Below are 12,543 nucleotides of genomic sequence, written 5' to 3'. Positions count from 1 at the left end.
CTTACCTCTCCATTACAAAAGCAGTATATAATTGCCACTAGGAATCCCTGCAATATAGAAAACAGTGATTTTTACTCCCATTATCCGTGAGTGAAATATCTTTGCAATGCACTTTAATTTAACATTTTAGCTGTAAAATTTGGCATTTTGTTTGATATTTTCAGTCATCAGCTACTCCTGTTGTTCTTTTAATCTTGATTAGGATCTAACCATAACTCAAGAACTAAACAATAAGCAACAACTGGACATTCACTAACTGGTTTTTGGTGATAAGGTTAACCCTTAGGACATTTAAAATCCTGAAAAATCACGCCTATTAGATTTTTTGAGCACATCATTATTTATATCAGAATAAAATGAAATTTTCATCACAGGATTTTTACCTGGAAGGAGTTTGAGAGCATCTCGTAATGCATTTGGATCAACCATGGAATCCCATGCACCTCTGTATATGGCATGGCAATGAATATGATGTAGTGGACGCCAAACAGAGGCATCAGCACCAGCGTGGACTTCAACAGTTTTCTGTAACATTCAAAATCGTAACACAATACTTTATAAACATCTCATTTTGATAGATCAACAATAAAGATGAGTTGGTGGATTGAAGGTTAAAGTCATTTGTTAGCAAAAAATAAATAAATACACAAATCAAGCTTAATTTCCAGCTTTTTACATGCAAGGGTTTGATGATTTTTTTGATGATATTTGAAATCATTTGAAATTGAATGCTGAACAGTGCAGAACAGTTGGAATGCAATTTAAAGATGACCTTGTAGTCTGTGTTGAGAATTTCCCACGTTTAATCTCCCTGTGTTTGTGTGGGTTTTCTCCCACATTTGTAAGACTTAGGCTATGTGGGGAAATTCACTGCAGATAAAAGTGTGTCGTTTAGGGTTAGGTGTGTTTGTACGTGCACTGTGATGGACTAGAAACCTGTCGAGTATGTTCCCAGGATTTATTTTACTTTGACAGTTGGGATAGACTGTCACCCCGAGAAGCATAAGTGATTACAAAAATGCATTATATGGACAAAGGTGCGTACAGGAGCTGCTCTCCCATGAAGTTCTGGGCGCACAATTTTTGTGTTGATGTTAATGCCAGAGGAGGTTGCGAGCTCTGCAGTTACAGAGTCAGCAGAGCTGTGGTGACTTTTACGCACTAAACCCCTCAGCGCTTAGCAACCCTGCTCTGTAACTTTACTGTGGTTGCTGTGGTTCCTCAGCTCTTCCACTTTGCAGTAATATCACTTGCAGTTAATCGCAAATATCTAGGAGGAAAGAAATGTCACAAACTGACTTGTTGCAATGGTGACATACTATTACAGTACCGACCCATTAATTCACAAATGCCTGTAAAGGCAGACTGCATGGCTAGATGCAGTCTAGCCATGATTTTACAAAGAGATGTGGCCCAAGACTTTTGTCCATATCGTGTGCATCTCATGATGTAGCTAAATGTTACCTTTGCTGGTTGCAGCATTAAATTTCAAATGAATCGTAACATGACTCAGAAAAGAAAATATTGAAAAAAAGAAATAATAATTTTGCACTTCGCTAGTACGCAGCACCTGTACTGTTGTCTGGTGTCACACCTTCTAGCATTTGTTTCTCGCAGTTTAGTTGCCAGGACTCGGACGATGTTCAGAAATAGCAGAAAATTAATCTGAAGAGGAAATAGAAACATAATGTTAGAATTAGATGTAATTGGAATCACTGAAAGGTGTCTTATCCATCAGCTGTGATGCCACAGGTGCAGCGAAACACTGTCATTTCGCACACGGTAGGGGAAAGTTGAAATCAGCACGTACTCACCACTACAGCAACCACGATGGGCATTTGATATATCCATTTAAAATTGCCTGCGCTTAGGTTCCAACACCTGTGATAGACAAATAATAACAAGGCATCAATAAACAAGTGATATGACAACCTTCTTTGTGGGGGGGGGGGTATTGTTTTCTGCCATCATGTCGGATATACAGAAAGGGCACAAACACAACATCAGGTCATGTTTTATGGCTCTCAAAGAACTTTAAGATTTGCAAGGCTTTGAAATAACAAAATCTGCTCTTTTTATTTGGAATTAAAAGTTCACTTGACCCCAGATGTCATTTCAAAGATTTATAGACAATGCACAATGACAGCATTTGATTTAGGTTAAGTATGGTATTAACCATAGGCCGGTTTTACTGCTAGATTTTAAGCCATATGGATATTATTATGTTTACTCAGTTTCCCAAATATATTGCAAAGGTACATATTGTGGTTATCATCATGTATGGTAGGTTTTTTTGCTAAAAAAAACAACAACAATAAAACAACCCAGACAGGAGGCAGAAATGTTCTGCTGCTCTCTCACCGACAGAGAAGAGAATTATGTGGTTTAGTTCCACTCTACAGCTGCTGGATACTAGCTTAGTCGCGAGCTCCCAGCTGCAGAAACTTCATGTTTTACTGTGGTACAGGACCAATGTGGACGCTGCAGATAATGGTAGTTGGAGGTGGTTGAAGTTCTGCCCGTCTGGTTTGGGAGTTTTGGCAGTTTTGACCCAGGTGAAGTTGCCCATTTGTAAATCGAATTTGAATACACTGATTTTTGGCCACTTTAAGCTTTATTGGACACACTAATACCAAATATGTGCGGTTAATTCATACACAACTGTACACACACACTTAATGGGAAAGTAGTGAAACTAAATTGCTTCTATGGATCACTTACTCTGTGTCTGCAAACATGGCTCTCACAGTTGCCCAAATGGTTACAAACACAGCTGGTACACCTGCAAAATAAAATAAAAAATGTCTAACTTGGTATCATAAAAAATTTATCAAAAAGACAAAAAATAATTTGCTCATGTGAGAAGAATCCGGGTAGCACAGCATCCACATTGTATGCGCTGTGCTTATGACATTTATACGCACAGTGTGTACAATGCAGGAACTGTAAAGCCCATATTCAAAATCTTTTTCTTTTTTTTTTCTCCAGATGAGTCATTCTCCATTGTCCTTTCTTATTCATGAGAATTTCATCAGCAGATATGGAAGTACCTCAAAGTGTTCCAACTTATTTGCATGCTAATTACACCATCAAAAATTTAATTCCTTTGATAAGAGCTGCGTTGCAGGTCAATGGATCTACTGAACATGCAAGTACAATGTAAATTAAGCAAGCAAACTCACCCCATCCAATCACAGTAAATCCCCACAGGCACTTTCTATTGGAGAAGAAGGTCATAAAAATGAGACTGTGGAGGTAGAGACCCTCCACGAGAATCCAGTAGTAATTAGTTGCCAGGAAGTACATAAACAAGGTCACGACCACCTTACAGGTAATCTATAGAGAGAAGAAGAAAAGAAGCAACAGATTTAAAGTTTAAACACATACCTTATAACTCTAACATACACCTATGGTACTCTGATTTCAGCTACAGGTGATAAACTAGAAGGGCACTTTCAATAGGTTTTTATGATGACACTGACATGGATTGTGGGCCTCTACAGTTTTCTCATGTCAGCGCTGGTTTCCTATGTGCCACAGAGCTGAATATCAAATACTGCTTGGTTTAAAGGCCACTGGAAGGTTTGGGTCCAAAATACATTTCACGCCTGCTGATACATTATGGACCATTCACGCCTCTCAAGTTGTCTGGGTACGGTTTTACTCGCTATCCCCCAGGGTCAGGACTAAGCATGGAGAGGAAGAATTTGGTTTTTATGCATCACACAGCTGAGCAGAAAAACACTTTGCACATGTATTTCACGAGACAGCTGAATATGAGCAGGGGAAACTGATCTAACATTGCAAACAAAGTCCTGCACACTGTCAAAATTGCATTGAGAAATGAATATATTTTTGCAATACTGTGCATCAGCGCTGAAATGAGCTCCCAAAAAATCCAGATAAGATGAAAAAAACTCAGCAGGACTGCTCCACTGAAGGCTTAGATATTTCTGTTTGCTACAACCTTGTAATAAATAAAATTAATTCACACATTAAGTGCTTTACCCATTTTTTTTAAAATATATTTTATTTTTTTATAGTCTCCCATTTAATAATGCTCTAATTTATCTGTGTCTGCAGCTGCAACTTTTGTCTTCATGCATTTTTATGTCATGCACGTTTGACTGACCTCTTGTTGAAAGGTGCAAAACAATATGGCTTATGTTACTCATGTTCAGATTATTCACCACAGGCATGATTATTTTTCAGGCAGGATTCACTCCTGCTGCTTTTCGCCACACCGCTAATTGTTGAGCAACTTTAGAGGCACGAACGAGGTTAAAATCTTGTTAGCTGACCTCCAGCTAGTATAAACATGAATGATATATTGGCAATTTACAACTCTGATAGTGTCAGAAAAATGAAGACTCTCTCACCTGGCATTTCATTAGGTATACCTGTTCAACTGCTTATTATTGCAAATCAGTCAATCACATGACTGCAACTCAATGCATTTAGGCATGGAGATATAGTAAAGATGACCTGCTGAAGGTCAAACTGAGCATCAGAATGGGGAAGAAAGGTGATTTAAGCGACTTTGAATGTGGCATGGTTTTTGGTGGCAGAAACTGTTGATCTACTGGGGTTTTCCGACAAAACCATCCCTCGGGCTTATGGAGAACGGTCCGAAAACGAAAAAAAAATCCAGTGAGCAGCAGTTCTCTGTGTGGAAATGCCTTGGTGAAGCCTGAGGTAAGAGGAGAATGGCCAGACTACTTTGAAGTGATAGGAAGGCAACAGTAACTCAAATAAGCACTTGTTATAACCAAGGTATGCAGACGAGCATCTCTGAACGCACACCGTGTTAAGCCTTGAAGCAAACGGGCTACAGTACTCTAGCCCACATCGATCTCTAATCACATTTTCTTGTCTGTAATTACTGCAGATTGGTTAGCACACAAAGTGCTCACAGATCCTTGTGATGAAGGATGGTTCTGAACAAAATAAAGACTTTTACTGGGAATCATGGGACCTCTTTCTTTTTCTCTAAGTGCGGTCACAGCAGCTCGAGAGGAATCTTCGTAGATCTTCTGACTAGCCTCAGTGAGAAATGTAGCCAGACAATGTGACAACTATTTACTCATAGCAGAACAGCTTTATGAGATTTCCCCATCTTCAGGTGTTCCTTTTCTTTAGGACTGTTAGAGAAATTGGACATATTTTGACAGCTGGGTCATATGTTGTGAAAGCATGGGCAAATGTAATGTAGTTCAAATCTTGAATAACACATAAAAGTTTCTCATTATCATTAGATGTACCTCAGGAACATCTAAATTTGCAGCGCTACTGTCATTGCACCCACCCAATGGGAAAATACTGCTCTGAACTACATCTGTAACCGAGTTACAATGCCATTTTGTTACTGTGGAAACAACACATTTTGCTCATGGATCACTGTGTGAGTTTAGGCTCATTACTGTATATGTTGGTTTTTTAGCCAGACTCTTTTTCTGATAAAAAATAACATGTCTTTTTTTTTTTTTACGGGTGGGGGGGATGAGAAAATTTCTGAAAAAACAAACAAACTGGGGCGAGTAGTTACAGAGATATGACTCCTTCCCAGACATAACCCATAATAGGGTGCTAACAATCCATTGTACGCATTTGAGCATTAATGGATTGCTGTTAAATTTTGTTGGTCCCCAGAGGGCGTGGATCAATTTCCTCCCACCACCAGCAAGTATACGTTTTCACTTATTAAGAAAGCTTCAGGTCTCAAGCGTCGTGGCCATCTGCCTTTCCCATTATAGGGTTGAGATTCTTGATTACAAAATTTAGCAATTATTAGATTATTAGATGGGTATCAGTGGAATTACAGACAAAAAGAGGTTAGCGTCTACCACGACTGGCTTTGGTAATCTTTTGATTTTTTTTTTTTTTTATCTAGTACCTTCATAAGTTTCCATGTGATCAGTAATTGTCTATTTATTTATTTGTTTGATTATTTTGATCATTTCTAAATATTTAAATAAAATTGAATTGAATAGAACTGAGTTTGTTTATTTTTAACAGGGACAGTGTACATTAATAAACATTGCTGTAATTGTACTAGAGTTAGCAACAGGTTAATATTCATCACCTGCAAACTAACAGCATTTCTGTTAACCTCTGCTGTGTTATGTTTGTACTGTAAATGAACCAAAACATCATCATGCTAGCGAGTTAAGACCAGATGATAAGTCTGGTAAATATGCTGCATGTTAAATATGCAGATTAAAAGCATGCAGACAGCACATACAGAGTCCACTGTGGAGTTTTTTCACAGCATCTGCGCTTCATAGTTACGGTGTTATATGGTCGACCAATGGATTATTATTGCAGCTTTCTGAAATGCGTCTGTTTTATTAAAACATTCAATTAAATAATAATTTAATTAAATGTTTGACTTCTTTTTATCTATATATATTTCTACCACAAATAAAGAGAATGGATGTAGTTCACTGGCTTAACTCAGTTCTTACGCAATGTCTAATTATCAGTCCCAAGCGCACTAATTCACAAATGTTGTTCCTGTGTTATTCGCAGCCTCTTATTTTCTGTGTCCATCCCAGTGTCTTAATCCATTATCTGTATTTGTGTGGAACAAAGCTTTTGAACCCACTGTTTCAAAGTCCTGAGTGAAAATGTTTTATTTCATGCACAGAATAAAGTTTTGAAACTAAGTGCGTTATCACCATGCAACATACGGGAAGCACATTTTATATGTGAATGATCGGTGTCTCTCATGCCAATTGTATTAATCTTTAAAAGCAATGTGACATAAATGTATCAATAGACTACCAACAAAATTAACCGCAAACACTAAAGTTGGGACTCAAAGCACAGAGTACTGCACACAACTCAAAGGACGAGCGAGTGTTGTGTCTACAATTAACTTGCACTTAGCAAAGAACCAATTTTAAACAGTATCATTAAACCCATAATTTCTTTCCATTTCTTTACTGAATATACAAACAAAAAGTACGCACATAACACAGTCTGACAGGTATTTTTGAACCAACAGGTGATTCCCAAAGCTGAAAACTTGACATATTTCAACTGGTTTGCAGTGTGTCAAAAATTCTGCAGCAATATCTTCACAGAGAACAGAACAAGCATCCAAATAGGAATTTTGGAATCTCTTTAAGAAGCCTCGGGGACTATTCATGAAGACTACTTAAAGTTTGAGTAAGAGAGCTCAGACTGAGTTGAGCTTCCATACATCCTTATTAATAAAGTGCAATAAGTTGCTGCACCTAATTCCAATTTTGCTATAAAGAAGAAGGCTTTGCATTATATACACATATTCAGCCTGTGATTTCTGCAGGAGCGTCAGACCTTTTGTGATCGGACTGGTCTGTGGTTCAGACCTTACATTTTCTTTTTCTTAATTAAGAAAATAAGTGGTTGAAAAAGGTTATTTGCTCCATACATAAAATGATGAATTATGCCAGAGTACACACACCTAAGTTCCCTCATTGTGTCACACACAATATTTCACTTACTAAGCAGTTTGAATACAGTATAAGTCACTTTGCAGAGATACAGAGGATGAAAGATATCCCTAAATATATAGTGTAAATTGTTTGTGTATTAAAGCATCCGTGAAAAGTACACAGTCTTTACAAATTTTTTCAGACTTGACTCTGTTCAGGAAAGCCAAGTCCTGGCCTAGTAAAACCTTGGCACGGTGACAAGCAGTACAGTTTATTTGCTGCAGTACTGGAAAAGCAACTGAGACTCCTGCAAAACTTACCTAACACTTCCCATGCGGAAACACAACTCTTCACACCAAGCAACACTAATCAAATTATGTGTACACGTAAAGCAAACAAATCCTGACATTATATTTTTTTGTGAGTACTGCACGTTCACTGACTACGACAACAACTTTATCTGCTGCTTCTGTTTCTATTTGGTTTACTTACAAAATGCGTTTTGTCGGTTTGTGAGGCTTCAGAAATAGACTTGATGTCTTCCACACTGACTCCTTCCATGTCTAATGTCGATCCGGAGTAGAGAACAACGTCTTTTACAAAAATGCTTATAGCTCTTAGCATGTAGGACACAAAGAGGTGCATGTGGATGTAGTTCCTGGTACAGTGTAACCGTCTAAAAAAGAGAGAGAGAAAAAAAAGAGTGGTATGGTCAAATATCAGATATGTGAGAAATTTTTCCTATTTTTCTTTTTTTTAGACAGTTGGTACACCTCAATGTTAAGTTTGTGCTCGACTTTTCACACGCACACAAACAATACGCATCTTAATTAGAGCCAGCTGAATTCCACGCTGACTACAACACATTCTCAAGAATTAGGAGCTTGAAACACACAAATATTAAATCGTTACACTCAAAGTGAGCAGTAAAAACGAAATTGCAAGCATGTGTTGAAAGGGATCCAAATTTGCTTCCACGAAAGCACAAGTTTATCAGTCAAAAATTCTTCATTCTTAACATTTGTAGAAATGTTAACATTTGCAACTGTGAAGTGATTCTGGCACTGTGCTCCAAAGGGAGCTGCAGGATCAATAGCCATAAAGGCTACATTATTGCAGTCAAGACAAAACGTCAATGCTAAAATTTCTTGAATATTTACTAGTGCAAAAAAAAAAAAGACATGACAGTTTAAAGTCTAAATTTGTCAACATTTACTTGACGCTGACATTAGATCAGTGTAATTTCTACCCACTGTTTCTTTCTCTAAAGACTCTTTAATGAGCTGAATTCTTTGACGAGCAACCCTCAGAGAGCTATTGATTGAGAAAAACTAATCTAGCGTACATTTCCCCAGTGAAAAATTCTGAACACAAGTGGTAATGCAAAATATCCCCTCTTCTCTCTCCCTGGAAAACATTTATGAACTCTCCTGTCTAAAAGCTGATGTGTTAAAGAGGAGACATGGCTGGAGTGCTCTGAGCACAGAGCCAGAATGTCAGATGGGCCCCTGGGACAACTTATTAAACTCATTTTGCCCGTAGATTTCCTGGTGCCAGTTGGGAGCATTCCTAAAAACCTTCTGACTGCCTGCCTGTACAGTAAGTCACGCCGGTTGGAGCATTGGTAAACAGTTCCTTCCCATTGATTAGTGATAGTCCCTGTGCTCAACTAAATAAGCAAATAATAACAAATCTGCCCTGTGTTAATCAAAATGATTAAAAAAAACAGACATTTTCAGACTGAATTCAACCTTGTTTTAAGGTTTTTTCCTTTTTCATTTAAGAAAGTAGCCCTAAGGTAAGGCTGATACCTCTTATGTTTGTACAGTAGGAGGAGAGCTTTTCAAACACAGCACTTTGCTCTGAATTCACATCCCTTCACTCCCTTGTTTAGATGTTTACATGTGGGAAAAGGTGGATGTTGATTAGGAAATGTAATCTTTGTAAGCTGGGAGGAATAATAAAAAATAAAAACTCAGCATACACACTTTGGTTGTGTGTCAGCGAAATCTGAAATCAGCATGAAAATAACAAAGAACCTAAATGTCAGGCAATGAGGCATGCATTACAGCACGCCTGAAGGCAGGCTCCTCCTCAAAGGCAGTCTGTTAAAAGTCAAAGTAAAAGTCAAAGGTAATGCTTGATATAGATTGTGTGCTCCGTGCCGTCGCTGTGACACAACACATATATTGCGATGCACGATTATCCGGTGGAGTCGGGGTGGGGGTGATGGGGGATTCACAGCATGCCATCATGCTGTGAATCATTTGGACTCCCTGTTTTGATCCCTTCTCCAATTGCTCTAACCTTAATTTCTGACCTGATCAAACGCCCTCTCTTTTGGGAACATTTGTAGTTGAAAGTACTGATTGAAAAAGTCCAGCAGCAGCATCGACTCACCGAAAATATCCCAAAATGACCACAGCCACCATGAGCGACCCCAAAGAGACCGAGTACCCAACCGTGTAAATGAGATACAGACGGTGAAAGACGTCCTGTTGGAAAAGGATAATTTGTTAGAATATCAACAGACACATTATCCCCTCCTAATTGCATTGTTTGATCCGCTGTATGTTTTAGTCAGACATGCTAATCCTGTTTGTTGGGAAAATTTATTTAAGGATGTCTCCAAATAACCTGGTTTGTCACTGGAAAGCATCAGTACACTGGGCAGTAGTTTAATCCTCCAGCAGAAGAAGCCTGGCTGCACGTCACCAAGTTAATAAGTGCCAGGACCTCCTTGTGATGTAAGTTGATACTACACTGCTGTTATCATTTAGCATCAGGATCTTGTGGCAGAAAAAAATGTGCGTCTGCAGTATTGCTGTTTGCTTTAGTTCATGCACACATATTTATCATTATCTACTGCAACTGCTCCTCTGTTGGAACATCGATCTGAACATTCGACGTCATACAGATGACAGCGGTATCGTATCGTTTCAGGCCAGAAAAGGGTGACGATCAAAGCATGACAGCTTTCACGGCTTTCTCACAGCCTTTGAATGTTTTCATTTATCAATATTTTTAACAAGTTTTCCATCCTTCTTACAAGAGCTATTTACTGCCAGCACTGACATCTAACACCCCGAGCGATGGTAGAGGAACTCTGCACAGGCACCTGCGATCAAGGTCACATCTAGCTGTCAGTCACACTGGGTTGTAGTAGTTCTTCTTCTTTTAACTGTTTCCACACGATGCTTTGCAGTGTAATGGTGCTGTTGGTGCTCATGGTATTACAGATTATGCAACACATAATCCTCTTTATTAAAGTTAAAGATTTCCATTTTGTAAGACGCTTAAAATGTGCAACTGTGTCAGGATACACAGCAAAGAAACACTATCAGCTGACAGGTCTGCTATGAAACAATGAAACAAATACAACAACTATAAAGACCTCATTATGATAATTAATTATAACGTCAGGTAAATGACAACAAAGCTCTAACATTAAAACATTAGCTGAGCTAAATATACAACACACTCCACCCTGGGCCTAAGTATGTCAATTTTTATGGTTTGGCCTTAGAGAAGAAAAATAATAATTCTACAGCATAAAATGGTCATAAGAAATTACCTTTCACTGCAATAGCCTCAAATCAATGAAATAGATTGCACTACAGTATGAGGTGCAACTTCATTAACCCTTTCCAAACCATCCTAAAAATTTTGTTAAAACCTTCTCAACTCTTCACTCACTGACTTTTATATTATAGATTTCATGCACACACTTGGAAATAGCATATTATATATTTTTTTATATGTGTGTGTTGTCAGACGTAACTGGCCTACACAGGTCTGGCCTGCCCTGACATATATCCTATCAAACACCTCGAAGAGACCTGTAATAAGGTGGACCCCTGACTAGCATCCAGGTCTCGTCACCTATTAGTGATGCTGTCGAGGTTATATCAAAGATTTGCAGCAAAGTCTTCCCAAAATGGTCGAGGCTGTTGCAAAAGCATAAAAATGTTTGCTAATGCTCCACACTAATGGTTTTCAAAGAAGATGAAAATCTAATCGGTTCTTCCTTAATCCAAGAGAACATTTGTGCAAGATTTGACGATACTGCATTCACAAGAAAGGATGCATAAAAATCATTAAAATCGACGAATGTAGCTGCATGACTCAACTGTGCAACTGCGGGTCTTATTATTGTTAAGTTACTCAACTGAGCCATGCCTGGTGAGTTCTTAGTGGTCTTAGATTTGCGAGGGAATGACTCAGTTCAAGACTAATCTGGCACTGTTTTCACTTTGTATTATAACATAAATTTAGCCAGTTACAGCCATTTTATCACAAAGCGACCACATGAATATCCTTTCATTATCCCCTCATCATCTTCTCAACATTTCAGTAAATACGATCAGACTTTATTTGCATTGCACATTACTAAGAAGGCATGCTGTTAATTTGTTACGCATTTCAAAGGAAGTATAATTGCAGGGTACATTTTTTTCTTAAATACCTTAAGTGAGACAATTTGCTATGGTGCTGCTGTTAATTATTTTGGTGGGAGACAGTGTCAGCATGTAAATGGAAATCAGATGGATCTTACCATTTGATAGCTTGGGTTATATTCGGGGAGGTGTTTTGAACATTCAGTATAATCGGCCCATGTTCTGTTGGCTGCTGCCAGCTGCCATATCCCATTGCTGTCACACTGACGGTGTGCTAATCCTAGAAATCAACAAAAGAAGTCTGTTTTTAATTACAGATTTAAAGCTGCATAATTCAATAAATTGCCAAAGCAGGTTCAGAGAGAGCTCGAGTTATAATTTGCAATGAATTTGCAGAGCGCAGCCTAACTCATTTTAAAATTCAGGGATTTAACTGCTTACTGTATCCAGGGCCAAGCTTACCTTTATGGTTGAAGTCAAAGATATACTCTGGACAGGGAGTGGATATTTTCCCAGGAGGCCCTTCAGGCCAACAAACAATGCCATCCCAATCTGGTGAGCAGAAACCATCTGCAGAGAAAAGAAAAGAGTTGAATTAAAACCAAATCCTGTCATGACTATAGCACTGCAGTAATGGTCAGTAGGCATTTCCAAGATCTGCTTGTTTTCAGGGTTTTTGTTTGAATTTTAAAAAGCAGACACACAATACATAAACAGCACTGGAATGG

General features: G+C 38.4%; 1 protein-coding gene across 1 annotated transcript in view; it reads right to left on the bottom strand.

The window, feature by feature from the left end:
* Positions 1–12,543, bottom strand: part of pth1r (parathyroid hormone 1 receptor) — a 44,602-nt gene that overhangs the window by 2,922 nt on the left and 29,137 nt on the right. The window contains exons 3-12 of the mRNA XM_085439472.1: positions 12,278–12,385; positions 11,974–12,095; positions 9,819–9,913; positions 7,911–8,094; positions 3,183–3,336; positions 2,722–2,782; positions 1,815–1,881; positions 1,571–1,665; positions 384–525; positions 6–47 (exon numbers count right to left, since the gene is read on the bottom strand). Coding sequence (XP_085295598.1) covers positions 6–47; positions 384–525; positions 1,571–1,665; positions 1,815–1,881; positions 2,722–2,782; positions 3,183–3,336; positions 7,911–8,094; positions 9,819–9,913; positions 11,974–12,095; positions 12,278–12,385 — 1,070 coding nt within the window. The remainder of the gene's footprint in view (positions 1–5; positions 48–383; positions 526–1,570; positions 1,666–1,814; positions 1,882–2,721; positions 2,783–3,182; positions 3,337–7,910; positions 8,095–9,818; positions 9,914–11,973; positions 12,096–12,277; positions 12,386–12,543) is intronic.

The sequence above is a fragment of the Copadichromis virginalis genome, linkage group LG18 (assembly GCF_057382275.1).
Source record: "Copadichromis virginalis isolate Kocher_CV1m ecotype Utaka linkage group LG18, C_Virginalis_male_GT1.1, whole genome shotgun sequence".
NCBI classification, from domain to species: domain Eukaryota; kingdom Metazoa; phylum Chordata; class Actinopteri; order Cichliformes; family Cichlidae; genus Copadichromis; species Copadichromis virginalis.
This window is presented reverse-complemented; position numbering and strand designations above follow the sequence as displayed.